Source organism: Diadema antillarum, unplaced genomic scaffold (assembly GCF_040938485.1).
Source record: "Diadema antillarum isolate AM-2024a unplaced genomic scaffold, OU_Dant_1.0 seq00001020_RagTag, whole genome shotgun sequence".
Lineage (NCBI taxonomy): Eukaryota > Metazoa > Echinodermata > Echinoidea > Diadematoida > Diadematidae > Diadema > Diadema antillarum.
Genome location: NW_027271855.1, coordinates 715,399 through 741,729, shown reverse-complemented (window position 1 = coordinate 741,729; position 26,331 = coordinate 715,399). Strand labels below are relative to the sequence as shown.

The window sequence follows — 26,331 nt, the reverse complement described above, 5'->3', positions numbered from 1 at the left end:
TTGTACCATGTGCAACAAAGCATTCAAGCTGAAGGGACATTTGAAAGATCATGAGCGAAGTGTTCACACAGAGAGCAGGCCTTTCACCTGTCAACACTGCAAAAAATCCTTCAAGCAGAAAAGTCATCTTACAGGTAAAAACTTATGTTGCATTTATGATAGGCCTACTATCAATCATTGAACAATGTTAAATAGTATGTCACTTGCAAGTAATTTGTTATAAGATGCTTTAATACAATTTCTTTTACTACGTAGTCAGTTTGCCACTGTCATAATACAGTATCTTGTCCACTTGTTTAAATGGAAGATACTATGTACACTGTACATTTATGGATCTTTATCTCTTTCTCTTTGAGAAATCGGAATGTCCCACTTATTTCCACTCTTGCTATATGGTATTCACTGGAAAATTGGTACTGCAGTACTGTTTCAATTAAAGGAAGAATTCATTTGAAAATATAAAGAGACCTATGTATATTTGGGATTGCATTCTTAAATGACAAGTGAACCATTAACATGTCAGACTTCTGGTAGTGCATGAAAAATATTGTTGGTACTTTTAATGAGTAATGATATGCATTGTTTCAAGTGTCTCTTTTTATTTCCAGCATGATATACTTTACACCAATATTAATACTATAATACAAATAATGATGTCAAACTCAATGTTGGTTTCTTTATCTGCAGGGTTGTCTTTCCAGTGATTTTTGTTAACTTAAGAACAGTTCATTTTCATTCATTCATTTATGTTTTCATTTCCAACAGAAACATATAAAATAATAATTATATTGCAGAAGTTAAATACATATATTTCATCATAATACAAAATAAAGGATAAGTGTACAAAATATTGTAAGTATATGAAAATGTTGGAAATGGGGAGGAATGCTAAAAAGCAGTGCTTGTAGGGTGCATTCCCCACACACAATAAAACACCTAAAAAAAAGAAAGAAAGAAATGGAGCACAAAAATCTCCATTTTTTTTTAATGGCATGAAAACACAACAGTATGGTTGATATTGTGATGCCATGGGGTTTTGAACATAAAGACAGAATAGAGGATACTGAGGATGTGTAGTGTGATGAATATCATAGTGGCTACAATAAATATCATGTGTCAGGTAGAGTCACCACAAACTGTGTCTGACAATATTGTGAAGTAACCGTAAAGTGCATGATATGCTTTCTTGCTCCGTTCTGAAAAAGGACACATGGCAATTCACCTAGGAGACAAGCCACATCGATGTGAAACCTGTGGGCGTCAATTCCGTCAAAAGCAGCACATGCAGCGGCATGCCCTCACCCATACCTCCCAGAGGCTCTTCCCCTGCCTTTCATGTACATCTGCCTTCAACACTATGAGTGATCTCAAGCGCCATACTCGGATACATACTGGTGAGAAGCCATACCAGTGCCCCCTCTGTGGGCGGGGCTTTGCACGGAAACAGGCAGCAAAGACACACCTCCAAATCCACATGAAGCCCTTTACCTGTCAGAGATGTAGCAAGAGCTTTGTGGACATGCAGTCGCTGGCTGCACATGAGAAGCAGCATGCCAAGGTGTTGTCACATGACTGCAGAGAGTGTGGATCCTCGTTCCCTTCCCTTGTAGCACTGAAGGAGCACCTGCAGAGGCATGAAGGTAAGAACCTTAACTAGAGACATGCATCAGTGAGTGAGGCATTAAATCATACAGTTATTGTCTAGTGTAATGAGAAACAAAGAATGCTATCTTAAATTTTTTTTCCAGTCGTGAGCCGTATTTTTGTCTGAAAATGTGGAATCTTGAAACATTTGTCTGAGTATGAATATTATATCATGGCAGTGAGATCAACTACTAATATTAGACTTGCTGTTCTGTCAACACACAGGTTTTTCTTGGAATTTGCAATTTGTAACCTCCACTGCCTTGAAGTGGCAACAACTTTTTGCATTCATCTATCAGGATTTATTTCTCTGACTGATAGATTTTGTTGCCACATTTGCATGTGTGTCAGATTACATGTTGTGATTTCATGACAGAATGATGTTGGCAACAATCACACACATTATTCAAACACAGTGAGGGGATGATGGCATTGCCCCAAAAGTCTCTCTTGACCAAAGACACCACTCTTTCTTATTTTGTTTTCAAAATTGAATAACAAGGATTAACTCACATCATAAGAAATTGTAGTGATGCAAGGACCTAGTAATGGCAGCTGGTAAGGGGTTCTAGTAGCAAAGTTCTTAGGCCAAGGACAAAAAAAAAAATGTTGTCTGTGCAAATCAGTGGGAAATATGTAACCTGTCTTTGCAAACAGTGTTACTGTGCATACTTCTGCTCCCTTCAAAGAAGTCAGCTTGAAAATTAAGGGCCATTTCATCTCATTGTTCCTTGCTACTGTTGATGCTTGCAAGTGTATGAAATGTTTTATCTTCCACAGAAAGCAGTCAGACTAAGACAAAACCAGAACATCTGTCTTACAGGGAAAACCTTTCAAATCAATCTGGCAAAGAGGTAAGTTCATGAGGTCAATTGTAATTTTTTAACCTCCTGTTCAATCCTAAGGATGACAAAAGCAAATTGTTGATACATGTATTATTTTCCTAATAACTAAGTATGATCTAGTTTACAACCTATGCATTTCCTCATTTGCTCAAATGCTGAACAGGTACATATACATAAGTGATTCATTAGTACTACAGTTTGATAGTTGATGTACACTACAACATATTGCTTGCAGAGAATTTTGATTTCACTGCAAATGTATTGCTTAACTACAGGCAGTTTACAACATTTTTTTTTTTTTTTTTTTGCCCACATTAATTTCATTACAATTGAACTCGCATATTATTTCAGCCTTTGGTTGGACCACAAAATCTATTCAGTAGGTTAAACAGTTATAACAGTGCAACGTGAAATGTGGAGCAGAATATGTGCTAAAGTAAATAGCTTTGGTACCAGAATCAATTTAGCCATTGATATACCACAGGCTAAAAAAGACAACCTTTTGTGCTTTCAAGAAAAATACATTGTACATTGAAATACAATGGTACTTAGCCTCAGACAGAGAAGGAAAAAAGAACAAGAGGGCTGTGGAAGAAGACAGTAAAAATCAAACCTTGTGCTCATGTGCTGTGTTTGGGAAAGAAGGGGAGTACTTGTTTATGTGATGCTGGTAGAATTGTGGGCAGCCAGTGATGATGATATAGATTTAGATGAGTCTCTTTAAAAACAAGTAGTGGTCTGCAAGAATGTGTGGAAGGTGAACTTGTGATACTTAGGTGAGTACGAGACCCCGGGGTCTCTTGTCTATTATGTATGCTATAATATCCAATTTTGGTTTTATTTGTATTTTTTAATAGAAAAATGAAGGACGATCTTCTGCAGTAACACAAGAAAGATGGAAGAAAGTGCCGTTTGAAAATCAAAAGAGCAAGCCACACAACACCAGGAGGGTAGAAACAAAGAGTAATGAAAAACTGTCATGCAGCATCTGCAAGAAGATTTTTGTGAAACGCAGGCTTTTGCAACGGCATATGCATAAGTGTCATGGTCTAGATCTACCCAGGAGCAAGAGACTTGAATGTGACCAGTGTCACAGATCCTTCAGGTGGACATCTCTCCTACAACAGCACATGATCAGGGCTCATAATGGGAAGTCTTATCAGTGCAAGACATGTCACAAATACTTCATGCAGCAGTACTTATTAACAAAGCACCAAGAACTATGCAGCAAAGGTGACGTCGGATGTGACCAGTGCTGTGATGTCTTCCCAAGTAATCAAGCTCTACAGAGACACCAGATGACAGCTCATGGGCTGAGGCCATACACATGCAATGTGTGCTCACAAACATTTGTTAGGAAGGCAGCACTAAAGCGCCACGAGCTGAAGCACACCAGTGAGCGCCCTTTTCCCTGCGTGGTATGCTCCAAAGCTTTCAAGGAGAGGCGCCAACTTCGCCAACATGAGCTGATCCACCGTGATGAGCGCCCCTACCAGTGCTCCCAGTGTGGACTCTCCTTCCTCCGCATGTCCTATCTGATTCGACATGAAGCAACCCATAGTGGACTGAAGAGATTTCCCTGCCCTCATTGCCCTTCAGCATTCTTCATGAGGCATGACCTCAAGCGTCATTTAAGGATCCACTGCGATGAGAAACCCTTTTCCTGCAAGATCTGCAAGAAGACTTTCAGGAGAAAATCAGCTGTAGCAATCCATGAGAGGCAGGTTCATGGCAAGCAGTTCATATGTAGCTTGTGCCCCAGGAAATTTCACACCAGGAAGGAGCTAGATGCACATGGAATGTCACATTGTTGTGTCTCTGGAAGACTACCAGCACTACTGACTGCCCGTAGCATTACAGGAGCTGTTTCAGGTACTGCAAAATAAGATATTTCACTGTCACCCTATTGTCTGCCTTTTTGACAATAGAGTGGGTTATGCCATTTTTGGTTTGTTTTTTTTTTTAATGTTTTGGAAATAATGTGTTATATTTAATGTATAAAATTCATACTGTAAGTAGCATGATAACAAGGTAAACATGAATAGGGTCTAGATCCAGAAAAGTGTCTCAGACAAAGCTAAAAAGCCAAAAACAACAACAACAACAACAAAACAAACAAAAGACTAGTCACAGTGATTATGCCTCTGAAATAAATTCAATGACATTGAAAAACAGGTATGAAGAATTATACAGAAATTTTATAAAACATATCCAGTGGAGTATATACATGCAGTGGTGGATCCACGAAGGGGGGGGGGGGGGGGGGGGGGCGCAATGGGTGCATGCCCTCCCCCCTTTATTTTTTTTAGATAAAAACAAAAAATAAAAAGGAAAAAATTAAATGAAGCCTGGAAGTGGCACCAGAAATATTAATTGCTCCCCCCCCCCCCCTTTACAGAATTCCTGGATCCGCCCCTGTACATGTATACAAGTTACAGATTTTCTGTTCTTTCCCCTCCTTGGAAGATGATGCCACTGCTGCTGAAGAAAGAGGCCTCCCTGTTGCAGTTCCATGTGGATCATCAGAATGTAGGTCAACTCGCCCAGTCATGGATCCAGATCCTGATGAAGACACCAGTGGTGGTGGTGACAGAGATACAGGCATTGGTGGCAGAGTGGCTTCAGTTCCACGTTCAGGGGAGAGTGGTAGCATTTCTCCTCCCATTATTACGGTACATGCTATTTGAATGTTACATCATGCATGCTAGCAATAGAGTACAGTGCACTCCCATTATAATGAACATGGTTATAATGAAATTCTGTTTACAACAAAATAAAACTCCAGGTTGCAAAATTATCGGCTCTATGATTTTTATTGTTTATTTGTTTGGTTATAACAAAATTTCGATGCATGTAACGAAAGAAAACTGCCTGTCCTGAGGACTTTATTATAATGGGAGTCCGCTGTAGTGTGAATTAAATGATAGTGTATTGGTACATTGGTTTAATTTGAGACATTGGTTTAATCTGTTGGAGACTAGCCCCGAGTATTCTTGGGCTGGGGTAAATGGGATATGCATGTTATGGGAAAGTCAGTCTGTCTTTTAACAGGTTGATGCTGTTATATACGTGTAGATATTTACCTTTACACCTTTGCCTTTTTAATCAACAAGACACTGTAGTTAGATATGCTTCTGCCAATGCAAACACATTCAAGCTCAAGGATTTGAGCATGCATCAACCCTGCATAAATGGAAGTCATATTAGTTGAACTTTTGCCAAGGTAACATTACACTTATCTAACTATTGATAAAAAAAGAGGTCTGATACATTAAAGTACACTTGAGCCAACAATAATCAAAACAGGAGAACAGTCCTGATTTTACCCCATGCATGTATCCACAACCAAAATCAGCTGAGTCAAAAGTGCAGAGTCCAATGTCAGGAACATCAAAGAAGCAATCCGATTTCTTTCTTTTGAAAAATACAAGTGTTTCACCATGTGAGTCAAACTACTGCAGTGCACTCTTGTTATAACCAACACAGTTGTGATGAAATTTCTTTCAATGAAGTAAACATTCAGGTCCCAAAATTATCATTATACCCCCGCCACACGTAGTGTGAAGGGGGTATATAGGAATCACCGTGATGTTGGTCAGGCGGGCGGTCGGGCGGTCGGTCGGTCGGTCGGTCTGTTGCAAAATCTTGCGTCGCGAACTCCTCCTACAGTTTTGAAGCAATTTAAATGAAACTTAGGGTAAATGATAATACATTGTATTGAGGTATAGATGTGCAAGACATGTTTTTTGTGTTTGTCGGACAATGCGTTGCCATGGTAACCATAATTTTACCAAAACCTTGTGGATTGAATAACCTCCATAGTATTTAAGCAATCAATTTCAAAATTGGTATCTATGATGATCTATAGGTGTAGTTATGCAAGACACTCTCTGTGTTTGTACTTGACAAAGCGTTGCCATGGTAACCGCATGTTTTCTTCAAAATCTTGTGGAGTGAACAACTTCCACAGTTTTGAAGCTTGCAATTGAAATCAAATTTGGTAGGCATTATGGCCTTGAGGCATAGATGTGGAACACATAATTTTTGTGTTTGTCGGACAAAGCGTTGCCACGGTAACCATAATTTCACCAAAACCTTGTGGATTGAATAACTTCCACATCATTCAAGCAAATAAGGTCAAATTTAGTATATATGATGATTGGGAGGTGTAGTTACGCAAGACACCAATGTCTTAATATAAGGAAAATGTGTTGCCATGGTAACCACTCATTTTTGTATCAAATTGAACCATTTAATCTATGAAGGTGAAATTTGGTGTGTGCTCTTTGAGTGTAGTTTTGCAAAATGTCCTTTGTATTTGTATCGGACAATGCGTTGCCATGGTAACCACATTTTTTTTTTAATCCTGTGGAGTGAACTTCTTCCACAGTTTTCAAGCAATTGAAACCAAATTTGGTAGGCATAATGGCCCTGAGGTATAGATGTGGAACACATAATTTTTGTGTTTGTCACACAAACCTTTGCCTTGGTAACCACAAAGGCATTCCATCACAAAACAATGTGAATCACGTAGGAGAACAAACATTTACAGATCGTCTCTGGATGGCTAAATGTTTTAGATTTCAAAGTGTTGAAACAGAAATCGCCCGTTTTGAACAGTCATTGGTTCATAATCAAGTGAAACAAGGAGTGACAAGAAAATACACGTGCAATCCTCGGATGATGTTCATTATTCTGATGGTTCATTGATCTGGAAGTGAAATAAGGTTTGTTATTAATTCCGAAGGTTCGTTATTCCAAAACACAAAAAGTCCATTTAAGATGTTTTGCAATGCGAAAATGAAATAGGGTTCCTTATTACGAACGTTTGTTGCATTATTCCGACATGCTCGTTACTCTGAAGGTTTGTTCATCGGATAATGAAATGAAGTTTTATAGTCCAAAAATGAAATATGGTTCCTTAATCTCTCAGAGAAAGGAAAAGGTGAGGACCAAAAAACCCTTTGCAATTGCAAACCTTAGTTAGTTTTTTTTTTTTTTTTTTTTTTTTTTTTGATTAACAAACCTCCAGAATAACTAGCTTTATTTCATTTCAGGAATACGAACTATTGGAATAACAAATGTTTTTTCATTAGCAGATTAAGGAACCTGCGGAATAATTGACCGTACTTCATATTTGGACCAACGGTCTTCCAGAATAACAGAACATATATTTAATATTTTTAATTACAAACTTGGAATAGCGAACCTTTGCAAAAACGAGCATTGGGAATCATGAACCTTCAGAATAATGAACCTTTGGAATAACGAACTGTATCCAAATCTTATGCCATCATTTTTCAAACATGTGTTTCCAAACAGAGCATTAAAGTACAAACAAGTTTTTTGTTACACACATGCTCTCTGTCAAATTAAACAAATCAAAGAATTAGTGGAATTGATGAGATAGCATCGCATTTAACATTGCGTTTGAGCTTATGATGAGTAGGCCCTAATCAAACAGAATACAATATATGCATAGTTGTGTGTACGGTTGTACATCATTCTTCTGTATTGTTCGTTTATGACAAAATTTCAATATGACCACCTCCCTGAACAAAAGAAGACTTTTGGTCCTGAGGATTTCGTCATAACAGGAGTGCACTGTAATTTTGTTTTTACAAATGGCAAGTGGCCCATTCTTACCGTGAATCTCACAGCACAAACTTATATCACACTACATTCGGAACTGCACAACTCCAGTGTGCTCTCATTGCTTTTCTTCTTTTTTTTCGTGTGTGTACCCATATATTACTGTCCTGTTGCAAAGCCAAAGCAGGTTTTGTGTGGTCTATTTTGAAGTTCTTAGTTGTACCATGATGTACAAACTGTAATTGAGTTACATGTATGTTCATGGATAAAGCCAGTAGTTCAGATGCATTAAGTTTTTTTTTTTTTCTCTTGTGTCTGCATGTGTAATATCTTTATTTCAATCTTGAATATGACAAATTTTAGACAAATGCATGGTGACTTTTGGTACATTATGAGAACTGGCTAGGTGTGTATGGCCCGCTGCCTAATCTGAGCAGTGACTAGTACATTGGTATTCAGCTTTGGGTTATGCAGAGTTGACTCTGTAAGTTGTACCTGGTATTTTATTTTTGGATCAGTTGTGCAGGGTCAGCTTGGACATAATATTTGTAGGTCCTGATCCCATATCTATATTATAAAAGTGAGGCAAAGTGCCTCTAAAACATTTATCTAAAACATGATTTTTATTCCCCTCATATTATTATTTTACTGACATCTGGGGCCCGTTGCATAAAACTTACCGTTGAATTTCAATGGTAACTACCGTCAAAATTAGGCATCACAGCCAATCAGCATCAAAGATTATAAAATTTACCGCTAATTTGAAGACTTACCGCTAGGAAGGAGCGGTAAGTCCAGCGGTAAGGGTTTTATGCAACAGGGCCCTGAAAGATTTAGAGCAGAATGTAAATCACGATTTATTTACTCAAACATCTCCACTTTATGCAATGTGAAATTATATCAGATACAGTAGATTCCATTACATATCATTCATTATTATCCCTTTGTGTTGTGAAAGGAGTTGTCCTGAGGGCATTTCATGAAACGTTTTGTCATATTTTTTCTGACAAACTGTTATAAATTACGAAAATCCTTGCATCTCATTAGGTGAGAGCAAGTTTGTCAGAAATAACCAAAGTGCTTCATGAAAATAATGCCTCCTGGTTGCAATTGCCTGCCTAGTCTTAATTAAAGGTTTCAATTTCTTTCTTCTGCACTTGATGTACACAGGATGATGATGTTGCAGGCATTCATTCTGAGATTCACACTCAAACTTCTGACAGATGGAAGATGGAAGAAAACAGCAAAAAAGGTAAAAGACTTGTGAAAAGTAGTGCTATTATTTTATTTGTCATAACTCGTATATGTTCTTCACACCAAAACTTTGAGCGAGATAACAATGATTTTCAATGAAGTTTAAAATCTAAAGTTATTGAATATGAAATGTTTAAGCTGCAACAGGCAACAATGAAACACTTCCCCATCCAATAGAGTGTGAATGATTAGCACAAGTTAATGTCACACTCTTCATCAGCGTCTAGGGTGTGACAGGAGGTGTCAGAGGGGTAAAATTGATTTCTAAATCGTAAGTATACATCTGATCAGGCTCATCAGGAAGATGAGCTGACAACATCTGATTCAGAAACAGAAATGTCAATCCTCATAACACTGTTTGCCACCCTGTGGCTGCTGAAGTAGAATGTTTGCCAACCAATGTCAATTATGTTAATTTGATAAAATGCATATAAAATCACAAGTCCCAATAAGAGGTTTATTTTGAGAAGCTAAATTCTGCATTTTATCAACGAAACTTAAAAACAGATGACATTCAGTTTTTGCAGTGAACAAAAACATAAGAAATTTAGTTATGTAGGTTTTCATTAATGCATATCATATGTTGCTTACAAGTTCATATTTAAAAAAACCTTTAAACAAGTTGGACGTTATCTATATTTGAATCAAGAAATTTTACTGTCTGGCTGTGTCAAAATTTGACGTGTATTTGGCAGTCCTGTGACAGTCAAATAAAGTTAAAAAGATTTCACCTATTTCTGTGACAGTAGAATTATCCATTGCTTCTTCTGTCTCTCATTATCCCCCGCTCATAGAAGGAGATGTGGCCAAGGAAACTCCACTAGATGTGACTTTCTACCTGTGCAGCCACTGTGGGCATTTGTTTCCCAGCACCCTAATGCTAGCTAAACATAGCAAGGCACTCCATCAGCCATCCCTCCACATTTATTTTGTTGCTGATGGGAACAGACGGAACTATGACAAGCAATCTGCAAAAGGTGGGGTTAATTTAGAGACGGAGGCAGGGGAAAGTATCATTCCAGGGAATAGAGATGGAAAGCCAGTTCATACAATGATGTGTGTGAAATGTGGAGAAGAGTACACTGGAAATTCTCATGCACACCTATGTGTCGATAGGATTGTTTTGCCAAGAGGTGAAATGGAAGAGAGTGATGAAGAAAGTGAATCAAAAGATACAAAGAATCACCTCGTGTGGGATTCTTCAAACATTGCAGAATTTGATGAGACCCTGTATTATTGCTTGTACTGCAAGAAAGGTTTCAAGAGAATGGGTAACCTGAATGTACACAAGAGATTGCATACTGGTGAGAAGCCTTTTGTCTGCAGGACTTGTAATAAAGCATTTTCCGTCAAAAGTAACTTGAAGCAACATGAGTTAAGCGCTCACACAGATGCTCGCCCCTATGTGTGCCCGACCTGCCCAGCAAGGTTTAAACAGCGCAGTCACCTGAAATCCCATCAAGAGATACACTCTGACATCAAGAAGTATGAATGCAAGACATGCGGGCAGAAGTTTAGGCAAAGTTCACACTTACAGCGGCATCAATTGACACATGCTGGAATTAAGCTCTTCAAGTGTGAACAGTGTCAGTCAGCATTCAACCTTTTGAGTGACTTGCAGCGTCATGCTCGTATACACACAGGAGAAAAGCCATTCTCATGTTCATATTGCAACAAGGCCTTTAGGCGAAAGTTTCAGTTGAAGGTACATGAGCGCCACCATACCAACATTGCCTCAGGGAAGTGTAAACACTACAACAAGACTTTAGAGACCGATGTTTCCCAGCACATCAATAATCGCCACACCCAGGGAGTTTGTAGGCAGACTCGCAGTAAGAATAATGCCTTCAATGAACATACAAATGTTCACACTACTCCAAGTGTTAACAGTTGTCACCACCACACTATATTACCAGAATACAAGAGGGCTCTGAGAAAACATAAGAGTAGACCAACAAGTTTGAAAGATCCAAGTCACTGCAAAGCCCTTCGAAGTGCAAGGAAACAGACTTGTAGGAAGGGTGATAACAGGGTAATTAAAGCAGCTAAATAGGTTATCATAAATGCACCATTTGTTTTCTTAGTTTGAAAAGAAAATTTAATTCTGCTATCTTATATAGATGAAGAAAATGCATTATAAAGAGATTGTTGCCATTAGGACAGATTGGATTGATATTGGGCTCAATCATAATCTAGATATCAGTCTGTCTCTCCCTCTTCATGTCCGTTTTTTCCTAGTTGTGCAATAATACCAAATGACCAAGAAAGGTTTTATTGCCACTTGGTTTAATATCAGGTGGTATACTTTCCAGTTCATCTAATACCACTACAGCTAAACTAATTTGGTCTACTGTCAATTTTGTTTAATGCCCGTTTGGTCTAATCCTCACTTGGTCTAATGCACAGTTTGGCTAATTGTCCTTTTGTCTAATGACTGGATGATCTAATTGCCATTTCATCTACCTGTGTTTTATTTCCCCCATTCCATCTGTTACAATTTGGTAAATTGTCAATTTGTCCAAATTCTATTTAGTTTATTTTTCATGTGGTCCTTGCAGACCTCCCAACCATTCTGAATTTGGAGGAAAGAATCTGATTTTTGACCATTCCCAGCTCTTGTTTCGATAGGAGTTTGTTATTTTTCTTGTTAATTTTACTACACACTTGTATGAAGACTGCTCTTTCTTTCCTACAGCTGTACTTGTAAGCCAAATCATAGCTGTTTTCAGTCAGAAAAGTTGGGAGGTCTGGTACTCCATGGACATTATGGTTCATGGCTTGTTGGCTTGTTTGGCTAATTCCTGCATGGTCTGCTCCCCGATCGGTCTACACATGTATTTCACTAGGTCTAATAGACAATAGATTTATTCCCATTTTTATCCAATTATGTCAATTAGTAAAATTGCCAGTTGGCTCACATGCCTATTTGTCTAATAAGCATTTAAATCTAATTTGCAATAGGGCTACTCTCATTTTGTCTACAAGATGCAAATACATAGTTTATATCACAGACTTTCTTTTGTGGTATACAATTTGTATCTGCCAAATAAATTTTAATTTCATCAATAAGTCTGTTCCTGTGCCATTGTATAGCTTCTGTATTCACCCTGTATTCCCTGCCAGAGATTTTGAATATTTTAGAATATCATGATAACGTACCTGGTTTGTGCAAAGTTTTTAGCACCATTGATTGGGAAAAAAAGGTATTTGTTACCAGGACATGAATGTTAAATGTTGAAGTAACCTACTATGAGCACATATCACATAAGGAACAGTACACTCGGAGTGTTTCCTCTTCGGCAAAGAGTGTGATAACTTGCTGTGACATCAAAATTTAAACCAGTTTTTAGAAAGCCAACAAAGTAAGCAAAAGTCAGATTTCACCTGCCATATAAATGAAAATGAGTTCACATAACCTAATAACCTGAATAATGTACTGAATTAAACCTCTGCTTAAACATCCAGCAAACTATTAACTCAACAAAAAACAACTAACAAACACATTATCACATATTACATGCATTTAATCTATTCTATACAACATTTTATACAGTGTAAAAGCAACCATGAAACGGTACTAATCCGCTTATAGGGTGCAGTCGGCCCTTTTTTGTTGTTGTCGTTATGAAGAGCATGAAAATACAGGAAATCAACAAAACAATTTAGCAAGCGTATACTTATAATATAACTATCATGATGTACAACCCACTTCTGCACTGGATTTCTCGTGATGTGGTGGAAACTAGTGTTAGATTCACTTTGAGACACATGTGGACTTCCTTCTAAACTCTCCGTGCTCTCCGAGCTTAGAGAACATAACATATAACAGCTATACTCTATCGTCAATTGAGGCGATCATTGCCAAAAAAAAAAAAAATAAATAAAAAAAAGACAATTTACGGTAAAGCATACCCCTGGAGTTTTTATGCCTCCGCCACGAAATGGTGCCGGAGGCATTATGTTTTCGGGTTGTCCGTCTGTCCTTCCATCCGTCCTTCCTTCCGTCCGTAGTGGCATGTATGTGTATTAGGGGATGAAGTTGTGCCTATCAACTTTTGGGTGCACATGCTCAGGGTCTAGGGTCAAGGTCAAATGCTCAAAATTTCACTATTTCCCCCATATCTATGCAATGCCTGAAGATATTTCTTGAAACTTAGTGTATACATGTAATGCCCAATTACGATTCTCTGGTGAAAGTTTTGGATCATGAGGTCAAAGGTGAAAAGGTCAAGTAAATATATTAAAATTTCACTTTTTCTACATATCTTGGAAATGGTTAAAGGTATATCCATGGAACATAGTATATATGCATGTACTGACTGGCAGTGATTGTCTAGGAAATTTTGGGTTCATGAGGTCAAAGGTCAGGGATCAAAGGTCATGGGCAACACTTCAAAATTTTACTATTTCCCTCATATCTATGCAATGTCTGCAGGATTATTTTCTTTTTCAACTTGTTGCATGCATGTATAACCCAATAGAGATTCTCTGGGAAATTTTTTTTTTTGCCAAAAAGGTCAAAGTTCGAAAGGTCAAAGATCAAGTGAAAGTGCTGAACTTTACTTCTTCCTCCATATCTCGGAAGTGGCTCAAGTTATCATGAAACTTAGTACATATTTATGCATGTTCTGCCTGACAGTGATTCTCTTATGAATTTTAGGGTCAAAGGGCAAAGGTCAAAGGCCAGATGAAAATGGTAACAATTTACTATTCAATACAGAAATTGCACTTTTTCTCCATACCTTGAAAATTACTCAATGCCTAAACTTATGAAAGGGTCAAAGTCAAGTAAAAGTCCTAAAATCCCCAAATACATGCTCTCCCATTCATCCAATTAAACATAGGTCAAGGAAGGTGAACATTCAACACATTTGTGACAAACATGTCATTTCAATATTTTGCTAATTTGTGAAAATGTTATCACACATTGTCCACATGTACTATAGACCTATGTGGAGAATCATGCATTATGGCGAAGGCATACCAGTCGCCATAGCGACATTTCTAGTTCATCATAAGTCATCCCTCCTCTGGAAAAACATTCTTTTCCCCTCCTTTCGGATTTCTTCACTGGTTGCATCCTTACTTAATTTCAGGTGACATGTTCCACTGCCTCGCGTGGTCCTAACTTGTTTATAGGTTTGGAGTTTTTCATCATAAGTCATCCATTCTATATCAATCCGTCTTGCAACTTTGCTTTCATTCCTATTGCCTAGGCCTTGTTTGTGATTATGAGCATGCTTGCTGTGAGAAGGGAGGTTAAGCTTATGCCTCAGTCTGTCAAGAAGACCTTGCCTTGTAGAAGATGATGCTGACTTTGACTCCAACATGCTAGATGACTGTGACGTTGACAGTAAAGAGTGTTCAATTTCCTCTCTGCAAAAGGCTATGGTTGCTATTCTATCCCCATATGCAGAATGTACTCCTTTAACTTCTGATCTTTGACAAAAGGATTGCAGTGAGAAAGTGAATCGGAGCCTGATATACAGTCCTCACGGGGGATTGCTGTTAATGTATTTACCTACTCAACCAAATTTCAGTGCTGCAGTTACGTAACTAGCCTGTGGTAATTGTAATATTTGTCTCAAAAAGTCCACAAATTTCAGGTTTATCGAAGTACCACAAATTTCAGGTTTATCAAAGTACCCCCTAACAATCCTGACATTTTTTGTCATTCATTTTGCATTCAAATAACCAATGATATTCTTATCATTGGTTATTTGAATGCAAAATGAATGACAAAAAAATGTCAGGATTGTTAGGGGGTACTTTGATAAACCTGAAATTTGTGGACTTTTTGAGACAAATATTACAATTACCACTGGCTAGTTACGTAACTGCAGTACTGAAATTTGGTTGAGTAGGTAAATACATTAAACAGCAATCCCCCGTGAGGACTGTATATCAGGCTCCGATTCACTTTCTCACTGCAATATGACATGTGAAAATGATTATTGATCTGCAACAAAGTAAAGGTATGTACAGTCATTTCCGATGTCATTCATACCCCCATGGAAAATAGCATTTCTCTTTACATGTTTATTCTTCATTTTTAAAGCTATTATCGTGTATATTAGATGGGTTAGATGAGAGAAGGTTTCTGATTGGTCAATTCCCTTCTTCTTGCCATATATGGCCACAACCATTGCATATACCAGCAATTTCTGCATGGTTGAGCTGTTTCAAATGAATGTGTATGGTCAGTCTTCTAATATACCGTACATGCTTATGTATGAATAATCATTAAGTGCAGCTTAACATTTGGAGTGCGCTCAATGTAACAATGGGGCGTGCACAGATTTGCACCTGTGGTATCACAATAATTTCAATTTCTTCATTTTCATGCTCTTACTTCATGACTTACAGTTGCCCAACGTACATATTGTTGCTATGCGCACATTCACATATTTATGAGTTGGCTTATTTTTTTTTAATTTTTTTACTAATAATGCTAGATATGGCTGCAAGTCATTTTTTTTCATCTTCACAATAATTTATACCCATGGCAATATCTCATCAAAAATGTCCATTTTTTTATAGTGCCAATTGCCTTCACTTCCTGTGGATGTGTTAATCTTTGTTGTTAGTTATTTCAAAATGTTCCAATATAATCCTTTTTTTCTTTGTTTTGAACAAATTTCAACAATAACTAAAAATGTGCATTTCCGTGCAACACAAATGTATTGCCTGGCACTGTAGCAGTTTTTGCTGTGCCCATTTGTTTAAAGGAGAGATAAAGGAATGTACTGGATTAAAAGTATATGAATTAAAATAATGAGCAAATATGAGAAAAAGTAGAAAACCTGAAGAATTCAGCTCAACTGGAGAAGAGAAGTGATAATTGTAATTGAGTATGAGTAAGGAGACGTTTAATGAAAAGATATAAACTTTGACCCTATAAAAGATGGGACACTGGGGGCAGCACCACCAAAAACAATAGGCGTGTAGACTTAATCAAATCCATCCAGAAATGCAGCTCTGGGAGCACACACAAGAATGTGATGCAGTGACGGCGTAACGCTGCTGAATCCAAAGTATCCTCTGGCAGTACCTGCCAGGGGCACAAATCCCTCAGGGCTCTTGAAAAATGACAACCATTCTCATGTGATTATATTATAGGTTGTTGTTGGATCGAAACAGCCTCTTTAAAATTTTAGCATGTTTATTTGCTGGAGCGTAATATAATTTGAACTAAGCCTCCAAGATTTGGATAAATGAGGGCAACTTTGAAAGAAATATAAGTTTTTTGGAGGGCACTTCTTGCTTTCACATTATTATTTCCCCTGTAGAAAACAGAAGTATGGGTTTCAAACAGGTCAAGACATTTAAATTGCATGTAAAAGCAATAAAGATAAGAAACCAGAGAAATTTGACTGCACATTGGGTATGCCTGCCATCTCTTATACAATTGACATTTTGCATAACAGATGTATGTCCATTAACATTAAACAAATTGCTTGCAATTAGAAAGATAACTCCTGAACCACCCCAAGGCCTTTCCCCGGATACCATAGTGTGATAATTTATGAAGAAGTATATTGTGGTCAATATTTCCCCCATATCTGTGCAACGCCTGAAGGTATTTTCTTGGAACTTAGTGTTTACATGGACGACCAAATAAAGATTCTCCAGAGTTTCAGGTCGTGAGGTCAAAGGTCAAAATTCAAGTGAAATTGTTATAATTTCATTTTTACTCCATATCCCGCAAATGGTTCAAGGTATCTTCATGGAACTTAGTGTATATATACTTGTACTGACTGGCAGTAATTATCTAGGGAATTTGGGGTTATGGTCAAAGGTCAAGGTCAACTCCTCAAAATTTCACTATTTTCCTCGTACTTATGCACTGCCTGCAGGATTTTTCTTCAAACTTATATAAGACATGTATTACCCTATAGAGGTTCTCTTGGAAATTTCTTGCCAAAAGGTTTTAAGGTCATAAGGTCAGAGATGAAGTGAAAGCGCTAAATTTCACTTCTTCCTCCATATCTCGGAAGTGACTCAAGGTATCATCATGAAACTCAGTACATATTAATGCATGTTCTGACAGTGATTCTCTTGGGAATTTTAGGGTTATAGTGTCAAGGTCAAGGGTCAAAAGCCAGGTTAAAATGCTGATATTTTACTATTTCATACTGACTTAGGAAGCCAAACATGCACTTGTTGTGAATTGCAGGTTTTCAAGTAAGATTCATCAACATCCTAGCTGCATTTTGCGACTATACTAACCCAGAAAATGTAAGAATGCATGCCTAAGTGTTGCTGTTTGTTTCTGTTGAGGAAAACAACAAATACCACAAAAGGAAATGACAAAAAAAAATGACAGTGATTATACATCATAGTGTCACCTTAGTTATTACAGAATTGAGAATCCATATTGGTCAGGTGTATTTTGCTGTCTGGTAGGGTACGTTTTCCAGTCCAGCGCTAACTGGTCTTGCTGGTGAAGCTCACTGTCCTCATGCAATATGACCGGTGGTAGGAGCTCCGCTGGCGGATCAATAGTTGCAGTCACGTTTATGCTCCCCTGGCTACGCAGTCCCCCATAGCTGGTGGTGTTGCATGCGATATCTGCAAGTCAAGATGTACCACCACTTGTGGGCGAGATCGTAGAATCATAATGCTTGTGAATATGGTGTGCATGGCATTTGATTACCTGACTGCTGTCGTCAGCAATAACGACTTCAAGAGAAACCGGTCCATTTTGTGCAACAATGTCTCCATGCCACCATTTGGGAGAATTGAGGTGAAGTTTTTTGCATAAACTTCATCTCCCACAGCAAGGGTATGCGTCTTCCAGCCACTGTCATGAGTGACCTTTTGGTTTTCTTGACAATCACGTACGTGTGACTCGATAACAGGTCTCAGGCGATCGAGTGCAGTCATCAGGCGACGACCCATTGATATCTCAGATGGCAAAATTCCTGTCGTTGAGTGCAGAGTACAGTTCGACCTCGATTATCCGGCCATGTCGGGACCAGCGCTCATCCAGATAAGCTAATTGGCCGGATATGGGAGACATAATGTTAATGTATATAGCTGCTGTCCAAGCTGCCGTCCCAGTACACTGGCAGCTAGGCAGGTAGCGTACCCCGCAACGGTGGTGTAATCTATGCTAGCCTGCACAAAATTGTAGTCCCTTCTTCACAAAAATAAAGTATATCTTTATGTGAAAATCATACATGTTTTACCTCATTAGATATTGAGAAACCTATCATGCACATCTTATGAAATTAGTGAAATAGATCCATGAAAAGATGTTAAAGTCACTGTTTTTTCTCAATTTTTGGATGAAAAAAAAAGGTCCTTCACCGCGTGAACGCCTCCGGATAACAGAGATTTCCGGATAAAAGGAGGTTGGATAATCGAGGTCGAACTGTAATGCGATATTGAAGAAAAATCTCATGATCTTCGTTCCCAGCAATCTGTCTCCCATGTGCTTTATTACGTCCTTGAATGTAAAAGTGGTACATTCTTCTAGGCCGTTGGATTTGGGATGATATGGTACTGACTTTGAATGCACAATTCCATTGTTCTTCATGAATATGCTGAACGTGGCGCTAGCGAAAGTGGGGTCATTGTCAGAGACTACTATATTCAGCAACTATATCCAGTGTTGTGAAGAGTAGCCGCAACTTCACGATCGTAGATGCTGTCGTATTTGAACCAACTGGTATCACATCAAGCCATTTAGAATACGCATCGACCACGATGATAAAGTTCTTTCCCATGAACGGACCAGCATGGTCAACCTGCATGCGCGACCATGGATAATTTTGCTATTGCCATGGATAAAGTGGTGTAGATGCTGGCATCAGTTGATTTTCTTGGCACCTGCCACATGGCTTTGATGCATTTTCCATGTCATGATTCATTTGTGGCCACCATACAAATGCTCTCGCGAAACCTTCCATCCAAGATGTCTCGTGTGGAGCATCTCTAACACTTGTTTCCTCCCCTGGATAGGAATGATCACATTTTTTCCCCATAACACACACTCATCTACCAGCAATAGCTCAATCACAGCGCACATAGTGGGGCTTCATGTCAACATCGATTTCCCCTCGCTGTTCAGGCCAACCGTGCTCCATGTAGGTTAGCATGCGAGAAAAGGTTGGGTCACGGCACGTCCACTTCAGGAGCACTGTTTCGGCAGGCAGTGTCACTGTAGGCGGCACATCAGCGAGTGGTAATCAACTAAGTGCATTCCCATTAGCTTGTAGTCCTGTTGGCTTGAAGCGGAGTCTGTACTCATAGCTCACGAGAGTGAGGGCCTATCGCTGTTACCACCAAGGGCGTCTAGTGTGTCCTGGATTCGTGTTATCAGTTGCCTGTCTGCCACAGTCCGTTGGTTTAGTTGGCGATAGTCAATGCGTAGCCATAAAGCCCCATCTTTCTTCCGCACACAGACGATAGGGGAAGAGTAGGTGACTGAGACTTTGAGATCCATCCTCAACTGATCAAGTCCCACAAATATTTCTTGACCTCCTTTGTAAGTGGGGGTGGGACACCCATGTAGGTCTTTTGTACAGGGGTTGGGTCATCCAAGGTCAGATGCATCTGGAGCGAAGGGATGCAACCCAGATCCTGCTCATCCCTTGCGAACGCATCGGCCTCTGTCAGCATCTCCTTGGCCAACTGGCATTGCAGTTACGACAAGTGTTCTAGGTATACAGGTGGTACACAGAGTTCCTTTTGGGGTTTTCATTTCAGAAGGCTGGGTTCAGGGACACTGGTCAGCAATAAAACCTTTATTTGAGACTCTTGCAGGAGCTCTCCCGGGAGGATGGCCCGCATTGGGGTTAATCTCCCCAGGTGAGTTCTGCCAGGTTGGACTATGTCATAGTTTGCATTATTGGAGACTGGGATGGTGAACATAAGACACTCCTGCCTCGAATGTCCACAGGGGAGTAGCCGGCAGTGAGACCATCAGGCAGGCCTTTCGGTTCCATAGGGTCAAACAGGACTGCGGTTTGGTCTACCATTCCATTAGGCCTTCTGTATTTCACCATCCTTGTCTCTCGTGCAGCAACTTTGACATTGGTTCTGCCTGTGTACACCTGGCAAATTTCACCGTCTTCTCAGTTCTCGAATAGGGTCACAAATTAGTTGACAGCTGACTTCTTTGCATGGGGGAGTATTCGGTTAACTGGGCTTGTGCATTTGGTGTCCCGTTGCCATGTATTAGGGTTTCAATGATGTTGTACCCAAGAATAGGGTGTTTAAGTGTTTCAGGGTGATGGAAAGGGACACCTGAATGATGGAACCAACAATGATTCCAACTCGGGAAGTTCACAGGTCCAAGACTCCCAGATTGGCCTGTACATATCAAGGAGCATGACATTACATCCATTCCCCCTCCCCCTTGTGAGAAACCGTTTCTCTTAACAGAACTCTTGCTCATCATGACCAGGGCAAGGTAGCCCAACAGATCAAACAAGCCATTGCTTATGGACAGAACTCCTCTTTTTGTGTATGTGTGTCTGCCCCAGCTACATCTAGTTGCTGAGGAGTTTCAATTCACTGTGATAAGCTCTGTATCATTATTCGCTAGATGCAACAGATGGCAATGGAAACCTTGATTACAGCTCAATCCAGTTTAGTTCCTGATTCCAAACTTGTCATTGATCTTGAGATAACAATCTGAAACAATAAATGCAATACAGACTTAATGCAATTGTTGTTTCTTACCGCATTCGATTTGGCCTTACCATGCTTACTGGAATCACAAAATCTGCCTTCTTTTTCTGGACACAACTGCACTTCACAGTATCCTTGGCTGTAATGCACTTTCTCTATTCGGGTACTATTGCATAGAGGGGCTCCTTCCCAACACTGAAACAAAGTAGTCTTTATAGAGTGTTTACATTAATTTCGGAAGGAAAGGGATCTTATCTTGACATTGGGGTTCTTGCAGCTATAGACTAGTCAATTCAGACCTGTTTTACCCCTAGTAAGTCTTGACTTGTTACATAATATGGAGACATTGAGGTTATATGTCACTACGCATGGCTATAGTGACAGTACAGCCTTACCACTAACTTGATTTGGAACATGAAGGTGTCCTCGGTCAAATTACACTGAACACCCAAACTCCTTTGATCTTGAGTACCATTGCTCAACATAAGGTTCCTGATATTCTTCTGAACCTCCTCAGGATTTAACGCATCGAGTACTGCTATTAGAGTTTGATGCAATTTTGTGCAAGTGGATGCCAGCTTTCTTCATCAACATGGCCCATGTTTGTGTCATGAGTGAAAGAGCTGGCGAGTCCATCTTCGGCATAGAAGTTGTCATGGAGGAAATCCCTAATGTCTGGCTCAGTGCCTCTGACCAGGTCCCTCAGACCATAATTTGCAACAGCTGGAGAAGGGGAATTGCCAAACACATGCTTAAGCATATGGTACTCTATGAAGGGCTTGTCAAAATCATTTTCTTTGTGCCAAAAGAATCAGAGAAAATTCCTATGCTTTTCAGATGCTGAAAAACATAAGAACATTGACTCCGTATCCCTGCAGACTGCAACAGGTACCTGCTGAAACCTCATCAGCACCCAAGCCAAGTCATTGGTTAGATCAGGGCCTTTCAACAAAGCCTTATTCAAAGAGTGTCCTATGAACTTGGTCGAGGAATCAAATGCACCTTTGGTTTTGTCCTTTTTGGTGTGATACACCCCAAACAGTGGCAGGTACCAGTACTCTTCATTTGCTTCAAGAGACAGCTAGTGCAAGCTCCATGTGGATTTGAGAAGTGACCCCTTACGTGAATGCCAACATGTGTTCCGTCTCAATTGGATCTCCGGCCATACTCGTTTGGAGGATTTGAGCTCTTTCTACAGCTCCTTGATGATTGTTAGGAAGGCAATCCTTGGACTGTTTGAAGGGTAATGGAGCTGTCCACTTACCATTTTTTCAAGCTTCATTTTTTGCCTCAGACTAACATTGTTATCTTTGTCACCAAAGCAGAGCCTTAATTTGAACTCATTTGGACAGGGTTCGAGACACGGCTTCCTGGTACAAAGAACCTGAGTTTGCAAAGGAAATATCTTAGCTGAGTGATCAATACTTACTGTGAATCCCCTGAAGCCATCACCAATAATAACTTATCCAAGGGAGAAGTGTGCAAATGGCAAATCAGGAGATCCAATCCTTTAGTCGAGCGCACGGTGTGCCTCCACCATCTAAATAGTTGCTGCGGAATTGTGATCAACCTGTGTGATTTTGCCACTTTTCATATGCTCATATGCTTGAACTCTCTCTCTGGCGTTGGAATCTAATCTTTAAAATCAGGAATGCAAGAACACACTATGACCGTTGGCGGTCAAGCCTACTTCCGTGATTACACTTTCATTACACTTTATAAGGCTTGGTGGTGCTCCTCCCATGTCTCAGAATATGTGAGAATGTCGTCAATGTGATTGACTATATTCGTCATTCCATCTAGCACAGTGCGCATGAGCCTCAAGAAAACTGTGGGACATTTACCATTTTAAAAGATAACACCGTAACAAAAGCCTTCTTGTCTTCTATAGAGTCTCCTACATCAGTTTCCAACATGGAGCCGGCAGATTCAATTTTCCAGAATCTTCTACTTGCTGATTAAGGACGTCGTCCTGGCTCTGCACGAATGATGCTCTGAAAGAGGAGTTCCATTTCTCTTTCCTTTGAGTACCTATGGGCCCCATAATTGTCCACCCTAGTGGACTGCGAGTAGCATATGGATCCTGTTTGTTTCCACGCTTTTCTTCTAGGACCCAGAATGCTTCAGGTACGTCACCACCGATGAGTAGTTTCACCTGGGCACCATTTACATCAGGTAGGTCAATTCCTTGAAGGTGTGGCCACTTTGTCCCTTTGTCTTGGGATGCTATCTGTTGAGATTGGTAACTTGTCTACTGTCCACACTGTGTTCATTTCGATGACCTCGGAACCATCAGTTCCTGTAACTGCAAAGCTTACCTCACTCCCCTGTCTCTCATAATTTTGTTTGATAATTGTGGAGAGCGTAAACTTCTTCACTCGTCCATGCAGGCCTAATTCATTTGCGAGACTCTTCTCGCACAAGGACACATCACTTCCATCATCCAACGGAGCCCATGTATCAATCTGTTTACCGTTCCCCAACACTCAGACTGGAATGACTCATAGACACACTTTAGTGGATGTGACAGTGGACAAATTGGTCCCAGACGGCTTCTTGGTCTTTGGCTCTTTGTCACCGGCCTTGATGGGGGAAGTTTTTGACTGCTCCTTGTTTGTTGGTTGTGTAAAGTGAAGGAGGGTGTGATGTTTCTTCTCACCTCCTTCGACCTCACGTGCAGGTTTGCCTCTGCATGCCTGCGCAAAATGCCACGGCCTTAGGCAGTTGTCGCACAGTCTGCTCTTGCAAACGATTCCAGTCTTTTCCTTGTGTGCCTTTTTAGCGAATTGTTGGCATTCAGAAAGCTTGTGTTTTCCATCACAACATTGGCATTTCCACTGCTGTTCTTGACCTCCTTGCCCTTGTGTAGAGAATGCTGTCTTACCTCGACGTGCTGACCCTTGCGGGCTCCTTTGACTGAGTGGGCGAGGGGAATCTTTCTTACCAATGTTCTTGCCATACATGGTGTTAGCTTCCTCTGCAGCCTTCTCAACAAACTCAGTGAAGTGGCCAAAGTGTGGTTCCATATCAGACATGATGAGACCTTGTGCTCTTTCCGCCCACTTTCCTTGTAGATGAATGGGCAGGAGTTGTTGAACTTTCAGCAGGGTGTCTCTTGCGTTCAGATCAGCCATGTAGCCCATCTTTAGGGCGATCTGACACTTTCTCATCTCCCTGCCAAGATCTGCCATGCCCCTTCCATCATTTGGCCCTACCTGTGGTCTTCCCAAAACCTTCCTTATCAGTGCATGAGTAATGACATGGGGCTGGCTGAACTGTTGGGCCAGAATTTGCCGTGCTTTGTTGGACCCATCACACAGATGCATCAAGATACAACATTCAATTACTTTCTTAGCCTTGCGTATGCACAGTTGCGACAAATACATTAGTTTCGTCCTATCAAATGCATTACTGAAATTCCAATAATTAATTGGATCACCATCAAATTTGACCATTTCTGGTTTGGGCATGTTGACTGCCATAAGCAGTGCATCACACAATTGGTTTGCATTTACACCCCCATTGTTACTCACTGGCTGAGCATGATATGTACGTACTTGGGTTTTCATGTACACCTTTGTTTTCCTCCCAAATGGGAGCATTTGGATTGAGATTACTCGTGATTTCAACATTAGGCTTGACTTCAGGCACACTGTCTTGTGCTTTACCTTATGTTGCATTTACATTTACATTCACACCTTTGGATCTAGTCTTACCTACATCCATTTCTCCATGTACGCAACTTCTTCTGTCTTTCTCTACACTGCTTACCTCCATATGTTCCTCCAGCAATTTTGCCTCTGCCTCTGCATTAACAATTTCATTTATCAATTTCAAGATTTGCTAACTGTTCGTCTAATTTCAACTGTTCCTGTTTGATTTCTTGAGCCTTCGTCAGTTGCTGTTTCTTCAGATGTGCCAGCTCCGCCTTCACCTTCGCGTCCCTCAGTCTAGCAGATGATGATCGACTCCTCCTTGTTGATACCCTCGATGACTTCAGGGAGATTCAGTCATCTTGCCTGCTTCTACGTGTTGTGGATTTTCTCGTACTTCATCCATCCATTCCTTTACTCTGGTGTCAAATTCTAGCTTGTTTGCCAGGTGGGACTCGAACTGTTTGTTAGCTTCAGCTGCACTGTTTTTGTCAAATGTCACGAAATAATCTTTGAACTTTCTTTCGCAGAAGAGGAATGTTCCTTTAAGCTGGCTATGCTTTCTCTGCACTTGAGCGATGCTTGAGGAATCAAGCACGAGAGTCTCAATCTCTTTATATTTCTTAGAGAGATTGCTGGTGTATCCTTGACACGAACGGCGCAGCTCTTCGGTTGTAAATTGCTTGCTAGAATCCTGCTGGACTTCTTCCGGTTGACCTTCATGTGGAACGCTCTGAGTTTCTCCCTCAGCCGAGACATCATGTAAAGTTGCTTGCAATTTCTCCATTCCATTCTGAATTTCCTCACAGTAGTACACAAACAGTTGTAAACTTTTATGTAACCTCTGTTATATAAGCTCCTAACTGCAGGGTTAATCACTGCGCAAACGCGTCAACAACAATAAATCGGTCAACGCACATAATCTCTTTGAACTTCGATTCTTGTTATTCAGCATCAAACGATGATCTGATGATCAACTTCATACACAAATGACAATGATGCTGCTACAGTATAAACTTCGATTGACAGTTATGCAATGTGATGTGACATAGCTTCACACAAACGGTTTTACCGGTAGTGCTGACACGACTTGACACAACAATGCATTTGACGTGACGCAATTCGTCGTGATGACGTAATACGATGTGACGTTTGACGGCATCCTCCCACGATTTAGCAAGTGTCTCATCCCCCCTTTGGGCCTTGCCAAATTCTTTATTGGATGCCAGGAGCATTGTTTCAGATACATGTACGTGGAGGAGCTTCAGAGGTTTTCCCTCCTGGCCTTCTGCCGGGTGCTCTAACCCCCACTATGTTCCCCAGGGTGAGGTCATATAGCAGCTTGCGCATAACTAGCTCATTTACCTCCCTTTCGTAATAAGGGGTGTCTATCGCAATGTGCGCGACCAGCACTTTATGCACTATCCTGTCGAGCAACACACACCTCTGTATCTTGCCCAGCAGTTGCCCTGGTGATATCAAACTTTCTCTGACAACCACTGTGCTACAGCCACTATCGCCTAGTACTGAGGCTTCATGCCCAAAAACCACTCCCTTAGCTACAGGTGTGTTCCCAGTGGTCCTTGAGCTGGTTGCATTCACTACTGGCAGCTCCTAACCTGATGCTAATTTAACATGTGTGCGGGGGTTACGTGGTTCATCGTATTTGACGAGGGATGCATGTATAGACATGCAGCCCCTGA

The 26,331-nt window shown here is 40.2% G+C and overlaps 2 protein-coding genes across 2 annotated transcripts; one reads left to right on the top strand and one right to left on the bottom strand.

Moving 5' to 3' along the window:
- Positions 1-23,124, top strand: LOC139742784 (uncharacterized). The gene is made up of 9 exons (XM_071653303.1): positions 1-134; positions 1,206-1,640; positions 2,425-2,498; positions 3,347-4,361; positions 4,956-5,135; positions 10,130-11,148; positions 20,571-20,702; positions 21,493-21,738; positions 23,086-23,124. The coding sequence occupies exons 1-9, from the start codon at positions 8-10 to the stop codon at positions 23,122-23,124; spliced, it is 3,267 nt and encodes a 1,088-aa protein (XP_071509404.1). The 5' UTR covers positions 1-7.
- Positions 23,125-23,476: 352 nt separating this feature from the next.
- Positions 23,477-24,301, bottom strand: LOC139742783 (uncharacterized). Its single transcript, XM_071653301.1, has one exon. The coding sequence runs from the start codon at positions 24,299-24,301 to the stop codon at positions 23,477-23,479; it is 825 nt and encodes a 274-aa protein (XP_071509402.1).
- Positions 24,302-26,331: the final 2,030 nt, after the last annotated feature.

Excerpts from the sequence above, each read along its gene's own strand:
- LOC139742784 (XM_071653303.1), top strand. The coding sequence starts at position 8 with ATGTGCAACAAAGCATTCAAGCTGAAGGGACATTTGAAAGATCATGAG. Across the intron at positions 1,641-2,424 it reads GCACCTGCAGAGGCATGAAG|AAAGCAGTCAGACTAAGACA; the intron begins GTAAGAACCTTA and ends TATCTTCCACAG. Across the intron at positions 4,362-4,955 it reads CATTACAGGAGCTGTTTCAG|ATGATGCCACTGCTGCTGAA; the intron begins GTACTGCAAAAT and ends CCTCCTTGGAAG.
- LOC139742783 (XM_071653301.1), bottom strand. The coding sequence starts at position 24,301 with ATGCATCTGTGTGATGGGTCCAACAAAGCACGGCAAATTCTGGCCCAA.